The sequence below is a fragment of the Lepisosteus oculatus genome, chromosome 20 (genome assembly GCF_040954835.1).
Source record: "Lepisosteus oculatus isolate fLepOcu1 chromosome 20, fLepOcu1.hap2, whole genome shotgun sequence".
NCBI lineage: Eukaryota > Metazoa > Chordata > Actinopteri > Semionotiformes > Lepisosteidae > Lepisosteus > Lepisosteus oculatus.
The window spans coordinates 5,212,954-5,237,154 of NC_090715.1; the positions used below are offsets into that span (position 1 = coordinate 5,212,954).

A 24,201-nucleotide genomic window follows, 5' to 3' on the forward strand; every position below is an offset into this window, starting at 1 on the left:
CACCCCCATGCAACCAAACACCAATTACACACTTGTACTGTCCCTCAGAGGGAGACCATACAGAAGAGTATTTTTTACTTTTTACTTTATTGGGGTTTAGGAGGAGGTGCGCGCCTGCTGGGCTGCCACAGGAGTGTGATCAGGGCAGAAGTCCCGCACCAAGCACTCAGCCGAGGGAACAAAGCCACAGAAATACAGGGGAGATACAGAACTCCATAGGGGAACTCCTGTATGGGATGAACTGCCTGCTCTTCTTCAAAAATAACTTTTTTATCTATGTATCTGAGAAGCATAAAATGCAGGTTCTTGCGGCCGTTCAGGCAGCAGTTTCCATAGACCCTGCCGCACTTTCTTGATAAATAAGTCTTATTTTCTGGATTTTGGGAGCTCATGTCGGGTTGTCGTGACCAATTCTGTACCACAATGATATGTTCCACTGAAGTTAGCATATCTTACTGTGTATGCAAAAACTATCATGCCTGTCATCACTATTGTCTTATGTTAATTGAATTTTTTGACAGCATATTCGCAACAAAAAAAGTCTGTGCAGACACATTTTCATTGAGATGGAAAATAAAACAAAAAGCAATTGCAAGCAAAGGTAGAAAAGAAATTGCTCAGTGTAACATGGTGGAGTTGTACACCGTTAGTCATTAGTTATTGTTAGAAAGGCTGGCCTTATGATTGATATCAGCAAGGCTAATAGAAGGGAAATTACGAACTGCCAAGGATGAAATTCAAGGTTTGTACAGTGTGGTGATCCTTAAAAAAGTGCATTTGATGTGAGTGGGCTAGATGCTATTACCTTGAAAAATAAAAGCACTTTGAAGATCATGACAGATCACAGACCAATAATGTCACACGTACAGGAAGTGTCACAGTTACATGGCAAGCAGTGGAAGCAGGCAAGTCAGCTCAGTGCAAGGTTACTAATCATTCATATGAATGGCTTGTCATCTCTCTTCTGTTGCACATCAATCATGGCACGCGGGGTGGTAGGCACTGGGCAAAGGCTCTTTCTTCATTCTTGAGTGGGGAGATTTGACAAATCTCACATGCCTGGGAGAGGCAGACAGACTTAATCGGACAAGATCAATTGCTGTGTATCCCATATTTGTAAGCCACAGGTGTCAAGCCTTGCAATTGCAAGGCACACCGTGTGGCCTAAAGCTCCATGTTAGGCCAGATCAATTACTTTTAAGTATTATCTCTGCTATAAACATACATATGGATTTTGGTTCCAGTAAGAATGTAATATGTGAATATTTTCAGTCTTGAAATACAGTATATATATATACACACTGTATATATCATCTATTGCTCAATAATTAACTCCCCAAGACTATTCTACAGAACCCTTGTCTTCAGTTATTCTTACCCAGTTGGCTAGCTACAGTATGTGCTACAATAATATCAGGATCAATTATGTCAATAATGCACAACACCAGTATAAAGACACAGAAATATTTTCACCAATTAGTTATAATACAGCATGAATATATCAGCCATTATCACAGCCCAATAGTTTAAAAAATGTGAATATTTTGTTTTATTCTGGATATTTCTTTTTGTTAAAATGGTGTTGTTCCCCCTCAATTAATGCTTTTTTCTGTCCACAATTTGTCTGTCTAGAATTGCTTGTTAAGGTTGCAGTGAAGGTAAAGAATATGAGACGATCATTTTTTTAAAAAAGTCACTTATACCTCGTGAACAAAAAATGTTATCTATGCAGTCCTGTTGTGTTGCAGTACTAGTCTACTGGGCAGTTCTGAGATTTGGTGCCGTACGTTACTAGACTACATGGTGATTGGTGTCAATGACATTTCATTTCTTTTATTTCTTTTAAACGCAGTTGACCAACGGGGAGAGACAATGGCTAGGGATTTAGCCAAGCGAGGTGCAAGCAGATGTCACGAAAGCTGCTGGTGATAGCACCATAATCCTGACCTTATCACCCCCTGACATACAATCCTGAGACTCTGCCAAATGCAGGCAGCTGAGCTGTGCCAGACTGGGCTGTGTTGTTATTTTGCTGGTGCTGAATAACGCCTGCAGGGAAACAGAACTGAGCCCACAGAATTTAAAAATAAGCCTGTTGCTCCAGTCAGCCACCTTACTAATTTATTTATAACAACATGCCTTTGTTGTTTTATGTTCGACAGCAGTATTAGTTCAGGATAGCTAAAACAAACAAACACAAAGGCTGTGTATTTCTGCATTTTTTCTTTCCCTACCTAGGATAGTAAAATGACAGCAACACTGGAAAGGTGATTTATTTTCCAGAATAAACAGATTAAATTACTGAAAGTATGACCAGACTCTCTCTACTAAAGGTCTATGTGTAAGGGTGCCAGATGGGAAATGCCCACAGTGTAGACCCTCATGCAAAAGGTGAAAATAATAATGGAAAGTCAGTCAGTTAAAAGTCTTCTGGGAGCCCAAAATCATTTAGCAACACTAGTCCATGTGAATGGAACTGTTTGTATTGGTGTTATCACAGTAAATTGCAATGGTGGTATTCAATACCCAGGGACTACTCTGAGAGGATCATGTATTCATCGGTTCTCCTGAGTGTTTCTGTTTCCAGCGTGTGTTGCTATATGGGTGTGAAAGCTCCTTACACACCTCGGAAGGCATGCTCTGTTTAATTTGCACTTGCTGTCAGCCACACACATCCTGCTTTGCATTTAAATTTGAAGTCAATCTTCTCGACAGGTGTTACTTGTTTCCAGTGTCAATAAAATGCAGAGTAACCAGGGTCAAGATCGCATTCTTGGATTGCAATTTAAAAGGCAAATATAGTATCTTGTCTTTCCGGGTTTTTTTTTGAATTGGCGTGTGACAGGAAATACATTTTGTGGGATTCAGATTATACAATTCTACATGTCATGCAACATTTTTATGTAAAATTGTTGAAAAATTAAAACACAAGTTAGCCACGACTTTGTAAAATGCGTTTTGCAGTTCAGCCTTTCCTTGCTTTAAGTTTGCTTTTCTCTGCAGCTATCGAACCTTTGTCTCGGAGGATGCAGGGCCTAACACTCTGGTCGCTACAGTGCTGGCTAAGGACCCTGATGGAGATGGAATCACATACAAAATCACGTCAGGCAATGAGGAAAGTAACTTCATCATCGACAGCCAGAAAGGTATAGCCTTGTCTCAAGTGTCTCCATTTCATTCTGTGTTCTAATCTTAACTAAAAAAAAAACGTAGTGAACTTTAGATATTTTTCGGCTGGTAATCTCATCTCCCTGCAGCATTTTCACCTCATGAAATAATCAATTTGACTGGATCCAAAGAGTCCTGAAACACGCAGTGAAGAAATAAACACAATAAATGCATTTTTAAGACTTTTCAGCAGTAAACATTCTCTTTTTTTTTTCCTCCTTGATATTTAATTATTCATTGTATTCATGTAGATGAACAATTCCCTTTCATGGTGTTCTGCATTAATTCAGGCATGATTCCGTTGGTGTAGCAGGTTTCATTGAAAGCATTTTGGCATTTTAAATTTCAAGCTAATTATTCTAATACGATCGTCCCCTTTTCAGATGTGTTAATTGTTAAATGATTAGAAGTAAAAAATTATGCTTACATGCATAAACAGCCGCATCAGGCTTGCCACTAAATTATTTAATTTGTAACTGTATAATCTGTCTGATGTGTACTGTCACTCACAAGGCTGGTACACTAAAACGTCTTTTCGCTTTCTAACAGACAAATGGCCATCATTGCATTCGTCAACCATTAGAACTGATCTCAGGATAATTTTTTTTGTATTTTACCATATAACTGAACTATCACATAATGGTGGACGACAACCTGCCCGATGGTTTCTCTGGAGTTATTTGGACCTTTTCCCGGGTTGATCTGGTATTTGGGACGGATGTGATTAAAGGTGGCAGTGAAAATAGCCTAGTGGTATTATTCCCCATCATCCGAAGTGACATGAACTCTCTGGCCCCAGAGCCACATCTTTTCCATCTGTAATGTGCTCTGAAATCTGCTGGCTGTGGTGTGGCACTCCATGAAGATCACTGTGGGCACTAACTTCCACACTGAGCATTAGAGTTACTCCATCAGGAGAGTCAGCTGCACTCTGTCCTCTTTTTCTAAAGCTTCACTTAAAACCTGACACAAAGTTGTAATTATTATCCAGTTTCAGAAAAAATTCAATTTAGGTTGATACAAACTCTTTGGGCTTTCTAGCATATATATATACAGTATACAGTACATATTTAGACAGAAAATAGATTATAGGTTTTTTTTTCCACCTTGATTAATTTTTGCTTACCATTTTTAGGGCATCCATTATTCTTTCACAGCACTAGAAAGCAAAACCACGCAAAGAGACCTTGAATTCTCCTGTACATATATTAAAGGGGAACTGCAGTCCCAATTTCGCAGACCAGTTATTAAATATTGGTAACAAAAAAATCATTGATAGTGTAGAAAAACTTTCAACAAATTCTGAATTAAGCACAAACTCATGAACCTTGTGAAAGTCCTGTAAGTTGCAATGTTGTCACAAACCCCTGGTCTTGCCACAGGTGAAAGCAAGAGTTTGCGTGAATTGCGACGTGAAGCAGCCCTTCCTGCTCACTAGTCACTGAAATGGCTAATGTACTGTGATGTTTCTACTGGATTAAAAGAGATGTCCTCACAAGCTTGTTTACAATGCAACAGGGCCGCTTCACCTCACTGGATGTTTTGTTGCCATGTTCTGAATCACAGAACATGGCACTGTGCGTACATTGGAAATGTATTATAAATTGGAGGTTTTACACATTACTGTGTACATTTTGTTTTTATTGTGATTTTATTGTGCACTCATAAATGCCGATTCTTTCTAACTCTGAAATATAAAAATGGCTTTGCAGTTCCCCTTTAACTTAATGTGAGTAACAGCTTTTGAGCGAAGTGAAACGGTCATAATTAATTTTAATATATCAATGGCACAGTATATTCATGAAGAGTAGCAGTGTAGTGTAGTGGGCAAGTCTCTGGTCTTATGAGTAGTGGGTTGTGGGTTGGAGCCCCTGCTGCATACACTGCTGTGGTACCTTGAGGAAAATACTTGACCCACATACTGTCACTGTGGTCCACCCAGCTGTGTAAGTGGGGACAGGAATTCCTGGGTGGGTACTCCCTGTGACGGACAAGTGTCCCATCCAAGAGGGGTGTGTGCTCTCGTCCATTTAACATCACAGAAACCGAGATAAGCACTGACCCAGTGAGCTGATGTAGCTTGGACATGGACATTACCATGTACATTAACTGTACATGTACAGTACTGTAGATATGGGTATGCATTGAGTGTTCACTTCAAGGGATCTGGTTTTTAATCCAGGCAACAGTTCAGTTTTTTTTATCAGATTTACACTTCATTTTAAAGACTGGCATGTCCTGGAATCTGCTGCCCTTGACATTGGATCTACTTTATTATTGACATAGGTAAGGTTTCTATTAAACTGCATCAGACACAGTGGTGTGGCCAGGAGTGTTTTTGAACACTTCCTGTACTGAGCTCTCTTGCAAAGTCTCCTCCTGAAAGTCCTGTAAGTCGCTATGTTGTCACAAACCCTTTATATCCTTAAAGACAGCACAAAATCCCCACTGATAGTAAGGCCTCTGAAGATTTTCGCAGTTCTCCATGCTTAACTAACTTAGGCTATTGAAAGTTTTGAAGAGGAGAAAAAGAAATTACATTGATATCCCCAAAGAATGGGAGAGGCCAGAGATTCCAACATTTTGTTCCAGCTACATAACAAGTCACAGTACAGGCTTGTATACTCAAATGTTTTGTTTAAGTTACTGTATAGGAGACATACTCTATAGTGTACATATACTGTAATCCCTATATATTTTTTCTTTTTTTGACTATAGAGGATTCCTGATTTTTTATGCAACCAAGGTTATAAACATATTGCTTGAGTATGACCTGGGCTACTCCAGTAGCTCACCTGTGACTAAGAAATGCTACAGATGGGAACAGGCCATTTGACTTGTCAAGATTATTTGGCAGATAGTAGCTAATTGATCGATCCAAGGATTTCATCAAGCCTTTTCTTGAAAGAAGCCAGACTGTCTGCTTGTGTCTGTTACACCATGTCTGGGTAGCTTGTTCCAGACTCCCACATCTCTTTCCTCCTGTTCTCAGTTTTAAATGCACTCCCACGTAGTTTTCACTTGGTTCCTCCGGTTCGTGTTTCACCAGAAGGGAGGTAACATCGTTTTGTTTTTCCCTGCTCATGTAATACATTCCATGTGCTACGTTTCTGCCTGTGCTGCAGTGTTCATTGTATTTAGAACAGTGGAAAAGACCTTGAGAAATCTCATAAGAGCAAAACAAGATGGTGTATGAATGAGATAATTAATGTCCTGTAATGGAGGTTGTTTTGCTGCATGTCTTCTGCACCTCAGCAAATCAAAAGAGAAGCATTAAGTGACTCTCCTGATCAAGTCATTTAAATATTTAAAATGAGCCATTGAACAAAATGCCATTAAGCTGCAAAGCATTATGAATTCATGTAGCTCACAAGGGTTGAGTCAAGAGAAGTTGCATAAGCCATTTAAAGGAAATTTCCGTGTTCCCTCTGAATGGGGATACAGAGGGATACATTGGAGATTAAGACCATTTCATAGTTAGTTAAATTAACTAACACTAGCCACAGCTCATCCTGCTCATGCATCAGAGATCAAATCCTAACCCACAGTCTCACAGGCCCTCCTATTGGAGTGAGAGACTTCAACTGATTTATTCTTTATTGATGTTCCCTCCCCCTGTGTTTTCTCTTACAGCTTTGTTTTTAATTAAAAACAACTGAGATGTAATGAAAGCACTTTACAAACAGAACACTGCTGCTGTTATTGCGTAATGTTGTACCCAGTGCAGAAATAACGTTGCTCTATTAATTAAAAGCAAATAAATCTTTGCTGATGTTCATGACTGGTTGACCCCTGTAGGATTAATACGTCTGCGCTCAAGCCCTCCCCCTAGGCTTCAGGGGTTGGAGTACATACTCAATGTCACGGCAACAGATGACAACGCTTCGGGTGGGCCACACCCCCTTTCCAGCATGGCCCAGGTGATTGTGGGAATCGATGACGTTAACAACAACAAGCCTGTGTTTGAAAAGGTACAGACCTCTCCTCTCTCTAGCAGTTTTCACTCATCTCTGTAACTTGTGCATAAAGAACAATCTTCATCTCTCTCATTCCCATCCATCAAGTTTCTAGGTGCTTTATCCAGTACAGGCTCATAAGAGGCAAAAACCCACACGAACATGAGGTGAACATCCAAACTCATGCAGATGGCACCCTAGATCCAGAATTGAATCCAGGGCCTCAGCGCTAACCACTGCATCACCGTGCCACACATTCTCTCAGTCCCTCTTTCTAGAAATGATTAGTTACTAGTTCTAGTTTATCTCAGTATCGTTTACAATTTAAATTGACTGTACTATGATTGACATATTTTGCAGATACTTGTATGTGTCAACTTAGCAGCTACAGAACAGCACAGAAACATTATTAACACTAACTGTCATTGTATAACATTTCTAGGTCTATAAGCCACTTCTGCAGAACTGACTACTAACTGGATATGAAGTTGGTGTGAAGTATGCAAGATAATAAATGTTCCAGCTGAAAGGATCCTTTCATCATATATGAGAAATACTTCTGTTCTTGGCATTCAAAAATGTCCTATCATAAACATAATTCTCATAATTGGAATCAAACTTTAAAGGGTTTCATTGATTCGAAAGCATTTTTTCAGGTCTGGCAAATCTGTTGTAGAACAGGGTAGGGCAAACTGAATCTAGCAGTGAGCAAAGAATGTAAAATAACTTTAAAGACTTTCAAGCCTGATAGACCATGGTAAAGAGGCTGTTGCTGTTTCTGTCTCTTTTACATGGCACGGACTCAACTTGTTTCTTTAGATCAATGGCTCACGTGTTCCTGAAAGAATAGTCCATCCTGGGTTTAATGAGCAGGGCTCCTGTGCCAGGCAGTGCCACATTGAGATCCTGGCAGTACTCTAACCATGCCATTTTCAGTGTGGCAGGCCGGGTGGTGTGAGAGAGACAGGGTTCGGTTGTGCTTCTGTGTTGTCAAGGCTTCTTCTGTGGCTTCCTGACCTTTCACAATCAACATTGTTTGTCAATGGAAAAGTAGGAGAAAAAATACAAATGAAGTCTTCTGTTATTAATTAAATGTCAGAAAATGAGAATCAAAGAACAGAATTGATTGTGGGCTTCTTCACAAAGTCTTTACTTGTGAAGTTGCTATAGCAACATTATGTAGTTAGGCACAGCTTAATTTGAGATCTCTGTAGAAGCCCACATCATTTTGAATGTACATAGTTGTAGGGCTGGATATGTATGCTTATGTTTAAATTTGTTGTACGTTTTATATTGAATTTGAATAAAGCACAAATAAATAAAAATGTAACTGTGACAAAATTGTATTAGAAAATTGTAATATGGAATTTCATGCCAATTTTATCTCAATTCCTTTTCAGTGCCAGCATTATAGGGAGCATGCAGCGGTGCTGGAGAACCAGCCAGCAGGAACATTTGTTCTTCAGGTACATGCAGTTGATGCTGATGAAGGAGACAACGGGAGGGTGACATATGGTTTCATGCACAAAGATGGCACAGTTCCAGCATTCAGCATCCACCCAGAGACAGGTAGGTAGTCGATCTACCATTAAACCTAGGCATGCCATTAATTGCATGCATGTACTGTATATGCTGAGAGGCAGAAGAAACACAATAAATTCTGTTGGTTCCAAACATCATTTCAGTAGTTTGGTCACATTCTGATAATGATGAAACAAGATGACAAATATAAAGGAATGACATACTTAATACTCTGGCCCTAACTCACCTGGCTGAGGATATGATAGTGCTGGATATAGGAATAAATCACGGAGGCAGCTGCAAGGGTGCAATTGAGGTGGAGGTAGAGGTGTTATAAAAGATGTGTGCAGAGTTGTGAACAGCCAGCAGGTTTATACATGTAGGAGAGTGAAAGTGCAAGAATACAATTTGACTTCCTCCTAAATTGTGTTACATAACACCATTTTTTACCTTTTCAAAGAGCTTTTACGATCAGCTAATCTTTGGTGTTCTTATTGGGATCTTGAATCCCAATGTAGACCTTGGTTCATAGTTTACGTCCTTCTTGAAGATGCTTCTGACATATTCTCGGGGAGTTTATTTCAAATAAAGGAAAAGTGATTGAATCCCTATGTCAACGAGTTAAAAGGTCAGCAGTGCATACCAGTATTAGAAGGATTTCTGTTCTAATTTTTCAGTGTTTTCCACCATGATTAGTTCCTTCCAAGAAAGACTGGGTTTATGCGGTAATGAAAACCTTGACATCTGAAAAGAAATTGACACTTGCAGGAGTGATCGTGACTTCCAGGACATTCGACCGTGAGCAGCAGAGGGAGTACGCCGTTACCGTCACGGCAACAGACAAGGCCGCAGAGCCTCTCATTGGGATCTGCCAGCTCAACATCCTCATACTGGATGAAAACGACAACGACCCCAAGTTTGAAAACCTGCATTATGAGTGTGAGTTGAGACACGCTTGACAAAGTTTACTTTCTTCTTTTCTTCAAGTGATAAAATGCAAGTATTTCCAATCAACAGTCTTCTCTTGCTCAGAGGAAGAGCTGAAAGTCTGTTTTATATTCCTGCTGTTTTTTTGCCTTTGTAAAATGGAAAACTGTGTCACTGTCTGTCCTTGTGGGATGAAAACAAAATTTCCTTTACTGATAGCTGCAAAAGAACATTGTCCTTGTTAAATCTCAGGCAGCAAACAAAACATGGAAAAAAGTAGCTTTTAGCTAAATGTCATATGAATATAAATTAACTGATTAGAAAGAGATTATTTTAATTTTTTGTGTACTGAATAGCTTGAAATCTACAGGGCTTTATAATACTTTGCTTTTTCCTTTCTCTGGCTGAAAGCCCTTTTGGAGCATAACAGTATATTGTGACTGTCATAAGCTGTAGCTTCAAGCAAAGGATAAAATTCAAATGACTGTATAAAGGCTTGTCCAGTGAAACAATAGCATTTTTCCATTAAAAGTTATGTAACAGGACGGGTAATACTTTCTTTTAAACATAAGTCAGTGAATAAGAAGTTAGGCTTATGCATTTGAGTTCCAGCATTGTCTGTTTCACGAGCATCTCTGCTGGTTCTGTGCAGATTTCCTGAGAGAGGATACGATGATAGGCACCAGTTTCCTCCGCGTTGCGGCTCATGATGACGATTACAGTACCAACGCTGCCATCACCTACTCCATGTCAGCAGAGCAGCCAGAGTACCTGCGTGTCAATCCTGTGACAGGCTGGGTCTATGTGAATGAGCCCATATCCCAGGTATGCACAATTACTAAGGGTCCTGTTGTGGGGATGATTGGAGAGATTCACATGTGTGTTCAGTTCATGTGCTCTGTTTCCAGAATTTCCATCTTAATCTCAAAGACAAAAAAAAACTCAGATATTGTGATGTTGGCCAGCTGGAAACTAGGCTGGGTTCCTTTTATTTTTCTCTGGGATAGATTTTGCTCTACAGGACATTTCCAGAGATGAAAAGTGTACTTAAATGATCATGCTAGATCCCAGCCTAGCTCCTAACACATTGTACCGTTTACTGTATGTGCTTTAATATATACAGTATTTACAGGAACTGAAAGCCAAAACTATTAGTACAGTGGTGGTGAAAATGGGCTGTTCCAGAGAAATGTCAAATGGGTCTCTCTTTCCAGAGGTCTTACATCACTCGGCAGGTGATCGCCACCGATGGGGGGAACAGAAGCAGCATGGTGGAGCTGGCAGTCACTATCACCAATGTGAAGAACCAGCCACCACAGTGGGAGAGGGACAGCTACGAGGTGGTCATCCCCGAGAACACCATGAGAGACACGCCCATTGTGGTGCGTTGACAGTTTTCAGCAAAAATGGAAGACGGGCTCCTACTTATGGTGATATTTAACAGTCTGGAGAGCAGGTCTCCAAATCTCGCACATCCACTCTCCTACATATAAATACTTGCCAGCTGCCCACAACTCTGCACATATTCCACTTTTGCAGCTGCCTCCTTGGTTCATTTCTTTTAAGAAAGGGGGGGTTGTGACAGCACTGGTCATTGGTCAGCACTCTGATTTCTTCAGCCAGACAAGTTAATGTGAAAATATGAACCACGCTACTTTCATCGATTCATTTCATCATTATGAGAATTTGACCAAACTATTTTTACTACTATAGCAGTAAATATCTGCTATCTGTATCTGCTATAATGTTTTTCTTGTAGCCTTTCTTGAAGTATTTCCTTGATAGTGGTCCTTTTTACCTAAACACTATTGAAGCTCCACTTTCTATTTGATTTAGGAGTTTTAGGACAAAACACTTACATACAGGATGGGTTACCCTGGCCTTGATCTTGTCTGGTTTATGACAAATTATGTCTCTTAGTTTCCATATTACTTTGTTCTTCTGCCTATATCATTAAATGAAGACATTTCCACTTCAGATTGTAGAGAGAGACTTTTCATTTTTAGCTTTATATTATTTATAGTCATTTTTTATGAATGTGTTGAAAATTTAATTTGCAGAATTTACATCACAGCTTTAATAACCTATTAATGGCATTAGAAAATAGCAATGAATATTTAAATTAAGAAAAAATAAGTAGAAACCCTGAACTGATCTGTTTTATTATTTTGATTTGAGTGATGTATGCATCCCTTGGAACTTAAAATGTAGAATGAAATGTTAATATGATAGGCTAAGCTGTAGGCAACGGCAATTGCTATAGCTTTCTTTTTTTATGAAATGCATAAGGGGATGATTTGGGTAAGTGATGGACATCACTCACTGCTCCTTTTTTTTTATACCCAGACAATCAAAGCTATTTCCCCGCTGGGTGATCCACGGGTCACCTACAATCTGGAAGATGGACTTGTGCCAGAGACCAATATGCCTGTGCGCTTCTATCTCACTCCAAACCGAGAGGATGGCTCAGCATCCATTTTGGTTGCAGAGCCACTGGACTATGAGGTCACCAAGAATTTCCTGCTGAGAGTCCGGGCACAGAATGTAGCAGCTGTTCCCCTGGCAGCCTTCACTACTGTCTACATAAATATTACAGGTACACACAGGCCCAGTCAGGGTCTGCAACCTTTTTACTCCATCATCGAGACTAAGTGCATGAAAGTGCTTACTTACTGTTTCTCTATTTAAAAAACGCAATTCCTTCTTTACAAAGTAATAAAAGTACATTTGTACTCTTTCTTTATGTCAGGATTTCTTCTCCATAGCAGGAGACACACACGAGTACTACAGATTAGGGCAAATAATTATTGTGATAAGGCTTAGAGTAAATATACACTCACATTAGTCTGTTTTACACTTTCATTTAAGAAGCAGTGCTACCTTATGGACTTAAGGAAAAAAGTTTTAAGTTAGAGGTATTCTAGGTGAAATTGAAAAAAAAAACAAAATATAAAGACTTGTTCGGGTAATTGTAAAAACGACGAGGGCAGGAAGGAGAACGAGACAGAGATTACTTCTCTGATCTTAAAATAACTAGGCCCTGAAGCCAAATTTTAAAATGGATTGCTCTTACTCCTCATAGCCCTGTGATGGCTTCTGGGAAACCTGTGACCACTTTCAGGTGCTTTGAAGTTCCACACACGAGAATGTTATTACTTGGATATCAACCAGCATGAGAAGAAATTCTTCTCTCCCCGTGATTCTATCCTTCACATTGGCTTTGAAATGAAGGGCTGCTAGTTTCCCAGTGCAGTAAAGGAGACAGTGGCTTCTCAGGGGTGTTTTAAGAAAGGCCTGTGTTATCCAAATTCCCCATTCCCTTTCAGATGTGAACGACAACGTGCCCTTTTTCACCTCATCGATTTATGAAGCTACAGTCACTGAGGGAGCTGAAGTAGGAACCTTTGTTCTTCAGGTGTCTGCCAATGACTTAGACCTTGGTCTCAATGGAAAAGTAAGGACAGATTGAAAACACAGGCCCTTTGTCATGTATACGCATACAGCAGAGATGTGAAAAAATGTGTCTTTAAATGTGATCCTTTGCAACAAAAAAGTCATGCAAAATATATTGCATATTAAAAGTGTTCTTCATGATACAAGTTCATGACAAAAAAGCAGAAGATGCCAACTGGAAATATTGTCTTCTTGATGTTATAAAATGAATGTAATAAGGAATTCTATTGAAAATGTGTATAATGGCTCTAAACTCAGTAGAAGAAATACTGATGTAACTAACATTACACTGTTCTATAGAATGCTTGCAATCCTCCAAGAATTAGTCCTTGGTAGCCGTGATATGAAGGGGGTGGATTGGGGTGGCTCTGTGGCTATGGATCTGTGCCTATAGCTGGAAGGCTGCCAGTTCGTGTCCCACGGCCGGCAGAGGAATCCTGCTCCATTGGGCCACCAAGCAAGGCCCTTAACCCCAACTGCTCCAGGGGTGCCATATAAATGGCTGGCCCTGCACTCTGACCCCAAGCTTCTCTCCCTGTCTGTGTGTCTCATGGAGAGTGACCTGGGTTATGCGGAAATTCCTAATACAAGAACTTTTATATGGCCAATAAAGTGATCTTATCTTATCTAAAGGTTCACTATCTTCAGGAAATTGTCTCTAAAACAATATTATCATTAGCAATTTATAACTTTCCATGTCTGAATCCGTTTCCTTATTTTTGAAAGATCTGCTAGCATTAAATGTGCCTTAGGCAATACATGAGTAAAAAACCTGACATTGTCTCTCAAAAAATAACAGCTTTTGCTTCACTTTTTCATTAGTGCCAATATTCTTCATGCTGAAAAGATTAAACTGATCTCTTATTAAAGTTATACTAAACAAACAAAAATGTTTTTTTTTCCTTTGATGTGCATAACATTTGTATGAGAATGAGTTTCCTACCCTACTTTCATTTCAGATTTCTTATTCCTTGCTGAATGACCGCAGTGGAGATTACCAGTTTTTTAGGATTGATCCTGAGAGTGGAGCAATTTATACAGAGGCAGTGTTTGATAGGGAGTCCAAAGGCTCCTATCTCCTGGAAGTGAAGTCAGTGGATGGCTGGGAATCTGCCAGGCCAGGAAAACATGGACAGCCCAATTCAGGTGAGTTCCAGTCCTTAATCTCCCAGGAGACCATTCTGTGAAAAAGATTTTAAACTGTGTTAAAGTTTTTGTTAGGCTGAATTTTTAAATGAACAATATAGAAATAAAATTTAATTTCCTGTCTATCAAGATAGGTTTATGTTAATTAAGTTTTTTTTACAGTTTATAATGGATTATTGAGTGGATATTGAGCTCATTCATTCATTATGATATTTTGAGAGGCAAAAGTTCTGTTTAAATATTAAAGAAAAGAAAATAATTTGCCCCAGTAGTTGCTATGAATGTTACATGATGGCATAGAAGTATCTTCTGCAACTTCTAACTAAACTTGCCAGTGTCAAATATTAATCTGCTTACCATCAGCAGTGAATTTTAAAATGGTCTTCTGTGTCACCAAACTGGAGGTACAGTACTGTTCTTGTGACACCACAAATATACTTAAAGCTTCCTTTACTTAACACAAAAATAGAATAAGTTCAAATTAATTCGTTAAAAATGACACCACAGAGCATACTGTATCTCAGGGGAAAAAAAGATTCTGTAGTAAAACAGAGGTCTTTGAATTAAAAAATAAAAACTTTTTTTTTCTAACTAGAAACAAATGGAGGTAAATAGAAACCAGTTCATAAACTTTTGATTATCTTGCCAAAAGGGTTAATTTGACAAATTGGATTGCGTGAAAAGTTTAGGTTATGGCTGGTTGCTCCAGGGCAACATTATCTCAGTGTTAAGCTGTAAACTCTCTATAACCAGTTTAAATAATTTATCTCATCTTGAGAAGTATATTGCAAATTATGTTCTTTTTGATATCCATATCAAACGTAGCTGGGCTAGCCTGATCCCCCAAGGGTCCCCTTCACATCTGTCGGCGTGATGGCTTCAGAAACAAAGCAGTTCTGGTGAAACGAAGCTGACAGAATAGGAACATCTGAGTTTTTAATCTCCTCTGTTATCGCTTTTCCAGACACGGCGTATGTGCGCATTTTCATCAGCGATGTGAACGATAACAAGCCCATCTTCGCTCAGAATGTCTATGAAGTCAACGTCGATGAGGATGCCGATGTCGGCTTTGCCGTTGTCACTGTCAGTGCTAATGACGACGACGAAGGTAAGTGGCAGGGCGAACAAAGGGAGATGTCGCGCATGTGGTCTGTTTACTTTATGGGCGAGGGAAGGCGACAAAATCAGTGACCCATCCAAGGTGCGATGGGCCTGGTCACACTGAAATATTTTGAAATGTTTGCAATCAGTATTACGGATGCAATTTGTTGTTTCTCAGATCAGTTAAGTAACAGGTTATAAATAAAACCTTCTGTTGAAGGTCTTGGTGTTTGTACCCCTATTTTACAGTCTTTAGTGGTGAGGTCAAAATGAAAGATACCCTGTACACCCGTTGTCTAGCCGTGGGTCTGTATATACAGCATGTATTACAAGAAGATCAGTCTGAGACTGGTTCATCCCTTTAGGAATGTAACACAATGACTCTTTATCAGGCAGGAAAGAGGTATTCTATTATCAGGCATTTATCAAGACATCATTGCGAGAGAATAGCTTGTAAAATATGGTGTCCTTGATGAATGAGTTTACAACACTGAGGTTTATCTCTGTCATCTGAGCAAACACATTTGCATAAGAAACAAAAACTTCCCCATTATTTAAAAACCTATTGAGGCTAGAAGCTGGGCTTATCCCATGAGCTTATCAAAGCAAAGAAAAAAAAACTCTTTCAGGCTGATAGAGTACTAGCTAAGATAAGTGTGCAGAAATTAGAAGGGTATCTTTTGCCTGGTTAACATGGTAGAAAAACAATGCAAATAGCAGATGTGCTATTTTTACCCTTTGGGTTTAAGCAATTCTTTTTAAAACTAGATGATACGCTCAGAATTGCATATTAATTCTTTGAGAATTACTAGTTTTCACATTTAGAAACTTCTTGGATTGGAATTGTGATTGGTTATATTTACTCTATTTGCACGTAAGTGACAAACATCAATTAAAAATAATAAGACATACAGTAAGACATACAGTAAGACATACAGATAGAAGGACACCTTCTGACTCATTTGCTTTTATAGTCGGTGATTGATCTGAGGATCTTACCCTGGCCTTTTTACCTGGAGCAAAGGTATCAGCTTTGACAATATACTGTAGCAACTTGTCCAGATTCCCACAAGCCTTTATTTTGAAGAAGTCCATATGATTGATTTATTCTCTGCCTTTGCGAATGTGGAATGCTTTAACTAGAGCCCTTATTAGTCTTATCTGTACAGGGCTGCTACAATGAGTTTGTTCTTTTGGTCTTTTATTACAGTATATTGCTCTTTTAAGGATGTTCCTTTGAACACAGAAAAGTATCAGGTTACTCTTCTCAAGACTGATTCCACAGCAGAAAATATATGTTTGTTTTATTTTGGTGGACACAGTGATACAAAACATGTACAAAATATTCATTCTAGTGCATTACACAATACTAATAAACCATCCCTTGCCTTAAATGTTGGCCGTTTTATTGCTTTCCCCAGAGTGCCTAGAAAATGACACAGCCAGCTTCACTGTTTCCCCATTTTATTTTGTACTTTAAGCTTTAGCTACCTGCATTAAACACATTGCACTCGTCAATTTTAAACTGCCTGAAGTTTTGAATTTCGTACAAATCTTTTTGAATTTCTTTGAATTTCTAAAATTATAATTATAATACAATTATATAATTATAATTTGCCAACACAGGTACCCACCCCCAATTTCAGCATTCAATCCATTATGAGTATTAATTTATTTTCCCAGATACATGGGCAAATACATTTTTGTGACTGCACAGCACCTGCAATTTCAACGTCAAAGGCTTTCTGAATTTCTAAATATACCATATAATTTGCTACACTTATATTATATTTTGAAGGAGGCTGGACCTACCTTTCTTATATCTATATGTTGTCGCCCCAAGAATCATATTGTCATACAGATGATCCTCTAGTTGTAGTTTTGTTTCCATAATCTCACATGTAATAGATTTAAGATTTACTGACCTATAATACATTACTTGCTTTTTGTCACCCATTTTATGGATGGACTCAACATTAGCAATTTTGTAGTCAATCATTATTACCATTATTCTTCTGACTTTTGGCAGAGGATTATTAATTGTCTATAGAAATCGTGTTTCCTTAAGTACAGCTGGTAGATTAACATGAAGCCCTGGAGATTTCTTTGTCTTAAGTGTTTCTAGTACATGGAATACTTCTGCCTCTTCTGTGCAAATACCTCAGTATTTAGCATAGAACTTTGCCTTTCGAGAGCTGGAGGCATGTTGTTGAATTCCTGGGGGATCACCTTCGCGAAATGTTCATCTAATACATTTTATTATTTATTTCAGCCTGCATTGCAATCTTGTCATTTTCTGTGAACCTTTCTGAAGTTTCTTAAATCTGGTTTTCAGTTTGGATCCTGTTCCCTTTAATCATTTCCCTAAATGTTTTGGTTTTTTTTCTTTATCTGGATTTTGGGTGCTCTTGAGAAGAATGTGTTTATGCCTTTAAACTGTTGCTACCCATTTTCTACCAATTTAATCTTTCTAATTTTACTTCTGATTTTCTGGCTCATCGTTTCTGAAATTGCACATCACCGTTTGGGATTCTACTTGTACAGAAAAGATGTACAATTACAAAATAATCTTTAAAAGGTACCTTATTATGATTGTTTCCTCACCTCTAAAAAACAGAGATTTCCTCTGGGAGGTGTTTTAGTGAACTGACTAAGAAATATTGAGCCATGTCTAGCCAATATATGAGGAAAATTAAAATCTCCAATGATAACCACTTCATCTTTTGATTTATGCAAATGATCCTGATTTTATTCCAAAAGACTTCACTGAAATTTGTCTTGGAATCTGGTATTTTGTAGAGCACCCTTAAGAATATGTCTATAAAAAACATTTTGTAGTTCTAACCCAGGTAGATTATGAGACTCTTGTTTAAACCATTTCAGGTTGCTGTCTCTTATTACTCTCTTTGATGCAAAGCACTATACTTCCTCCTACACTTCCACTTTCTCCATAATCCAGGCATGTTCCAGTTACGTTTCCAATCACATCGCAATTGCCTAATATGATTACAATGATTTATCAGTATATAAGGGTTGTGAAATAGCATTTTTACTTCACAGTAAGGCTTGCCTTGTTTCTGCATTTGTTTTCTACTATTTTTGTCATAGGTGCCAATGCTAAACTGCGCTACCAGATCACTTCTGGCAATACCCGGGGAGTGTTTGATGTTGAACCTGAAGTTGGAACGATTTTCATCTCCCAGCCGCTCGACTATGAGCAGGTGAAGAAGTACAGGCTCCACCTACTGGCCTCTGATGGGAAATGGGAAGACTATGCTGTTGTCAATATCAACGTGATCAATAAGAATGATGAGGCTCCGGTATTCTCAATGAATGAATATTATGGCAGTGTGACAGAGGAGCTTGATGGATCACCAGTGTTTGTGCTGCAGGTGTGCAGAATTTTCTGAAATAATTATAAAGTGTTTAAATTGTCAATCTGTGCTTTTTTATCACACTATGAATAAGAAATTTTATAAAATAGTAGAAAGGTAGTTATTGTTACAAGGTATGGTACTCTACTCCTGAAGCTAATAATTGTTAGCAAGTTTGACAACACTGTGGGATTTAGAGAAATCTTACCTTGTATACGTTTAAAACGTCCTGCAATTATAATCTTGTTTCACATGTTTCATGTTTTTTTTTCCAATGAAAAAAATGGCAAACTTAAGGCATGACTCTGGTCGATCTTTCTAGGTAACTGCAGCAGACCCTGATAAAGATGCCGACCAAGGTGCCTTGAGATATTCGCTGCATGGACAAGGGGCAGAAAGCGAATTCGTAATTGATGAGGTGACTGGGAAAATCTACGCACAGAAGACGCTGAATCGGGAGGAAAGGGCAGTCTGGAGATTTGTAGTTCTGGCCACAGATGAGGGTGGGGAGGGGCTGACTGGCTTCACTGATGTCATCATCAATGTCTGGGACATCAACGACAACGCCCCAGTTTTTACCTGTATGCCGGACAACTGTAATGGGAACGTGCTGGAGAACTCCCCCAGTGACACTTCTGTCATGGACATGACAGCCACAGACCTTGATGATAGCACTGTTGGACAGAATGCAGTCCTCGCTTACAGACTAGTGGGTAACATCAAGAATGGAATCAACATTGATTTGTTCAACATCAATCCCACCACAGGGACAATATTCGTTGCCCTTGGAAACCTGGACAGAGAAAAGACGGATAAGTACTTGCTTGTAGTGGAAGCAAAAGACGGGGGAGGGATGACAGGAACAGGAACTGCAACCATCTGGGTGACAGATGTCAATGACCATGCACCCAGGTTTACCAAGAATTTCTGCCACACAAGAATTTCTGAAAATAGTGAGCTTAACTCTGCTGTACTGGAGATTTCTGCAACCGATGCAGATGTGGGAGAGAATGCCCAGCTGACTTTCAGTATAATTGGAGGTGACCCAGAGCAGAAATTCTACATTGAAAATCACAGGAAGGAACAGAATGGCATACTGAGATTAAAGAAGAGACTGGACTATGAGAAATCAAGTGACCAGAGGTTCAATCTCACTGTCAAAGTAGAAGACCTTGATTTTTCCAGTACAATGCACTGCATTATCGAGGTGGATGACTACAATGATCACGCTCCTGTTTTTATTCCACACTTCGTTGTCCTCAACCCCTTGCCTGAAAATGTCCCTGTGGGAACCAGCCTTACCAAGCTCACCGCCACTGATTCAGACTCAGGCCAGAACGGAGATATCACTTACAGTATCCTTCCAGAGTCAGATCCACATGGTTACTTTTCCATTGACCAAGCAGGTCAGGTCATAGTAGTAAACCCTTTGGATCGAGAAACTGTAGCACAGCATTATTTGGTTCTGTTGGCTACAGATCAAGGAAGTCCTGCCCAGACGGGCAGTGCCACAGTACAGTTGACGTTACTTGACATCAATGATAATGGCCCAGAGTTTGAAGCTGCATACATGCCTGTGGTTTGGGAAAATGTTCCTGGACCACAGATTGTCAGGATGAACCAAACTTCCCAGCTTCTCTATGCAGTTGACAGGGATACTGTAGAAAACGGGCCTCCGTTTTCATTCATGTTGCCTCTGGAGTACCAAAATAACACCGACTTCATCTTCAAAGACAATGGAAATAACACAGCCAGCATCACAGCATTGAGGACATTTGACCGGGAGAAGCAAAAGGAGTTCTTTCTGCCCATCATTATGAAGGATACTGGACACCCTCCAAAGACTGCTACCAGCACTCTCACCATCACCATTGGCGATGAAAATGATCACCCCCATCGTGCTGGAGAGAAGGAGATTTACATTAACAGCCATAGAGGTAAGGCTCTGGCCTTCCAATCATTATGAAGAAGCAGATTTTAGCAAATTTCTGGTATTTACAGATTTATTTTTATCAGATTTATATTTATTATTATCTTCTAAATCATTAAATAACCAAACTAATAATCATTTTATAAATAATGGAATTGGTAATGAAAAAATGTCTTATATTGCAATACTTTAAAACTTCCTTCTTTAATGGTGCCACAAGAAGTATTAAAATGCTGAAGTAATTTAGTGGTGCATAAGAAAGTGCCTTTTAATTTTGGAATTATGTGACCAGTATTATTACATTTTTACTTTTGTGTTTGGAATTTTTTTATGTTAGAATATTATTTAGTATAAGAAATGACTGCTTAGTGTATATGATCTATTGTTATCCACCATGGCTATGAGTGTTGCTGATTGGTTGGGAGGCTTGGAGAAGAACATAATGCTTTATTTTTACATTCTCCTCTGAGTTTAACCGCATGAAGTCCCTGGAGTATTAAAATCTCAGATGTGCAATACAGCTGTTTTTGGGTCAGCAATCATCCACATCAGCTGATAGACCTGTAGTTTTCACCTCAGGAGGCAGAGAGAATGGATCGGACTGAACTAATATCCTCCCCTTCTAACAGGCAGAATGCCAACTACTGTCCTAGGAAAGGTCTATGCTCCAGATCCAGATGACTGGGACAACAAAACATATGGCTTTGAAGGATATGTTCCCAAGTAAGTAAAATGACCCATTTAGTGAGGAATAATGTCACTCGAAATTCAGGTGCATTTGAGGATATTTCTTGAGTATTTAGGTATAGTTAAAGAAGGTTTGACTGAGGGTCATTCACTTGGCCGTAGAAAAGCAGACTCGAACCCCCAAATTGGGGCAGCTGCACAAGTGGAGACGGAGTGGAGGAGGGAGGCATGAGACAAAATTCAAAAAGAGGGGTTTGAGTATGATTCATAAAGCTTTTGAGAAATGGCTTTGGGATTGATTTATGATTTAGGACAGCCTGGCGAAAGTGGGTTGGGTGTCGTCATCCCTTCTAAATTTCAGTTAACTTCCATTTCACGGTAGACTGGGTTGAGAGAGGCAAAGCCTCCAGACCCTTTTAAGGAAGCACAGTGCTTCCACAGATATCCACCTGAAAGATAGTAATTGAAATATTTTAGTATATTTATATAGCATATCTCTAACAGATCTTTTTGAATCTCTGCATCATGATCAGCCAACTCTTCTCCTTACAGTGGTGTTTATAATACTCAGAGTGCCTGTGAAGACCACGAACTGCAAGCAATACAAATTCTTGGAAAAGCATTTCTGCTGTCTGAAGCAATAGTGGCAAATGTGAAATATGAAGCATCTTAATTTCCTAGTGTCATTTAAGAAATAACCAGACAAGAGATGCAAAGTGTATAGATTTTCAATCTATCCAAACAAATCAATGTGATACTATTCATCATACAGCTGAAAAATGAAACCTGAGTGTCGTTGTGACGGACAGCTCCAAAAACACAGAATGTCCATGTGAAATGAGAAGGAAATAGATCCTATAATATTGTGTGTCACAGTTTAAAGACCTTTGACTTTGACCTAACCAGCAACAGTTAATGCACTTGAAGGTCCAAGACAACCGTATAGGTGGTAGCAGATGAGGACTCTAAAGCGGCTCAAAGCCTTTTTTAAAAGATTGTTTTTCTTATTTTGTAATGTCCCATTTCCAGGCATTTCATAGTGAACAAAAGAACTGGGTTTCTCATAATCAAGGAGAATGCCCCTCAGGGTACCTTTGAGTTTAAGGTGAGGGTGTCTGACGGCGTGTGGCCTGATGTGGTGTCGAGTGTGAAGGTGCACGTGAAAGAGCTCCGGGATGAAGCAATCTACAACTCGGGCTCCCTACGCCTTGCAGGTGAGATTAGTCGTGCATGCCTGTGGGTGGAATAAAGCACACTGGACTTTCAGTTTTGTATGTGCTTCGTATTCAGTATTGCAATCTCCAATGCTCTGGAAGCTGTTTACAGTGTATTGTTATACTGTATTGTTATACTGTTACGTCCCAGTGTGTTTTTTTTTCTGTTATGTCCACACTGCTGACCCTTGATTGTGCTCCCTTCCCCATTGGCCCACCATTACACCACACTTTCAGTATGACGTCATCATCAATTAGCTCTCAGCCAATCAGAACCCTTCTTATTCAGCATATAACATGGAGGTTTTCAGCAAGGAGAGGCCTTTCATTTGACTTTGGTCCCGTTTGGTTTTGGTTATTGCTTCGGCTTCGGCTTCGGCTTCGGCTTCGGCTTCGGCTTCGGCTTCGGCTTCGGCTTCGGCTTCGGCTTCGGCTTCGGCTTCGGCTTCGGCTTCGGCTTCGGCTTCGGCTTCGGCTTCGGCTTCGTTGCTTTCCTTTGCTTTCCTTTGCTTTGCTTTGTGTGTGTGTGTGTGTATTTTCGTATAGCTTCGGCTTTGTTGTTTTGTTGGTTTTCTGTTAGTTTCTTTGTACTTTTGTTTGTTTGTGTGTTTATCCTTGTTTTGCCTTTACCTTGCCCTAACGTGCTACATGTTCAACCTTTGTGTTCTTTTGTACCCTGTTCCTGGTTCACCTTGTGTTTTTGTGTGAACTTTTGTATATAAGGTTAGTTTAGGTTGTTTGGTACACTTTACACACTTAGTTGACTTTGTTTTAGTAACACTAGTTTAGTACGGGTGAGTGCCATTTGTCTTGTATGGTTTTGGGTAGTCAGTGCAGGTTAGCTAGGGTGTTGAAGACGCCGTCAGGTTAGTGAGTTCCCTCACTTTCCTAGCCAGCTCCATTTTGTTTGTTATTTTCTTTTCTTTGGCACCACTCTAGTTCCTTAGCCTTGTTATCACGCTTCCTAGTCCCTCACCAAAACCAACCTGCTTCCAAAAGAATTATCCTAAATGTACACCCCTTTACCGCTAGACACTCAGGGTCGTAACATACTATATAAATCGTGTGCATCGAAACTGGTGTGGAAATTAGAAATGCTACAGTACCTCATGGTGCCCAGGTTTGATTCCACTGGGAGGCCTTTGATTTGGTTACATTTCCTGCAAAAATCCTGAAGAACTTATTATACGACATGCAAAGTAAACTTGTTCCTTCTCACACATGCTTGGTCTTAAAACAAACCAGACATGATGTTGTCTTTTCCTCTCTAAAGAACTGACCTTATACTATGCATGCTCCTTTGAATATAATAGTCTTTCTGTTGTTTTCTCTACCATACCTTTCTGTAATGGTGGACTTTGCTGATAAACAATTTATTTATAGAGTTTGCTTTTTTGATCTAAAACCTATTTAATCAAAGTCAGTTTCTGAAAAATATGGGAGTTTCTAGATAATCTATTTTCCCCATTTGGGGAAAAAGATTATATTAAAGTTATGTTTTTGTGTCATGTACCTTTTTATTTACTGGTCACAAATGCCATATAAAATGCTATAATTAAAAGAAGTACAAAAATCAGTTCAAATAGTTATAAAAACTTCCCTTTTAGGTGCTGAAGACTTTATAATAAAATGACTGATATTTTTATTTCATTTAATAAGTGTATGTAGGGCATAGTAGGTTGTGGGTTGGAGTTCCTGCTGCAGACACTGGTGCTCCACCCTCA

General features: G+C 39.2%; 1 protein-coding gene across 1 annotated transcript in view; it reads left to right on the forward strand.

Annotated features, from left to right (window-relative positions):
* Positions 1-24,201, forward strand: part of LOC102684035 (neural-cadherin) — a 95,579-nt gene that overhangs the window by 38,461 nt on the left and 32,917 nt on the right. The window contains exons 7-20 of the mRNA XM_006641387.3: positions 3,004-3,146; positions 6,967-7,139; positions 8,525-8,693; positions 9,414-9,584; positions 10,225-10,397; positions 10,787-10,954; positions 11,919-12,168; positions 12,899-13,026; positions 13,985-14,171; positions 15,136-15,279; positions 18,381-18,664; positions 18,969-20,583; positions 21,206-21,299; positions 22,293-22,477. Of these exons, the coding sequence (XP_006641450.3) occupies positions 3,004-3,146; positions 6,967-7,139; positions 8,525-8,693; positions 9,414-9,584; positions 10,225-10,397; positions 10,787-10,954; positions 11,919-12,168; positions 12,899-13,026; positions 13,985-14,171; positions 15,136-15,279; positions 18,381-18,664; positions 18,969-20,583; positions 21,206-21,299; positions 22,293-22,477 (3,884 nt within the window). The remainder of the gene's footprint in view (positions 1-3,003; positions 3,147-6,966; positions 7,140-8,524; positions 8,694-9,413; positions 9,585-10,224; positions 10,398-10,786; positions 10,955-11,918; positions 12,169-12,898; positions 13,027-13,984; positions 14,172-15,135; positions 15,280-18,380; positions 18,665-18,968; positions 20,584-21,205; positions 21,300-22,292; positions 22,478-24,201) is intronic.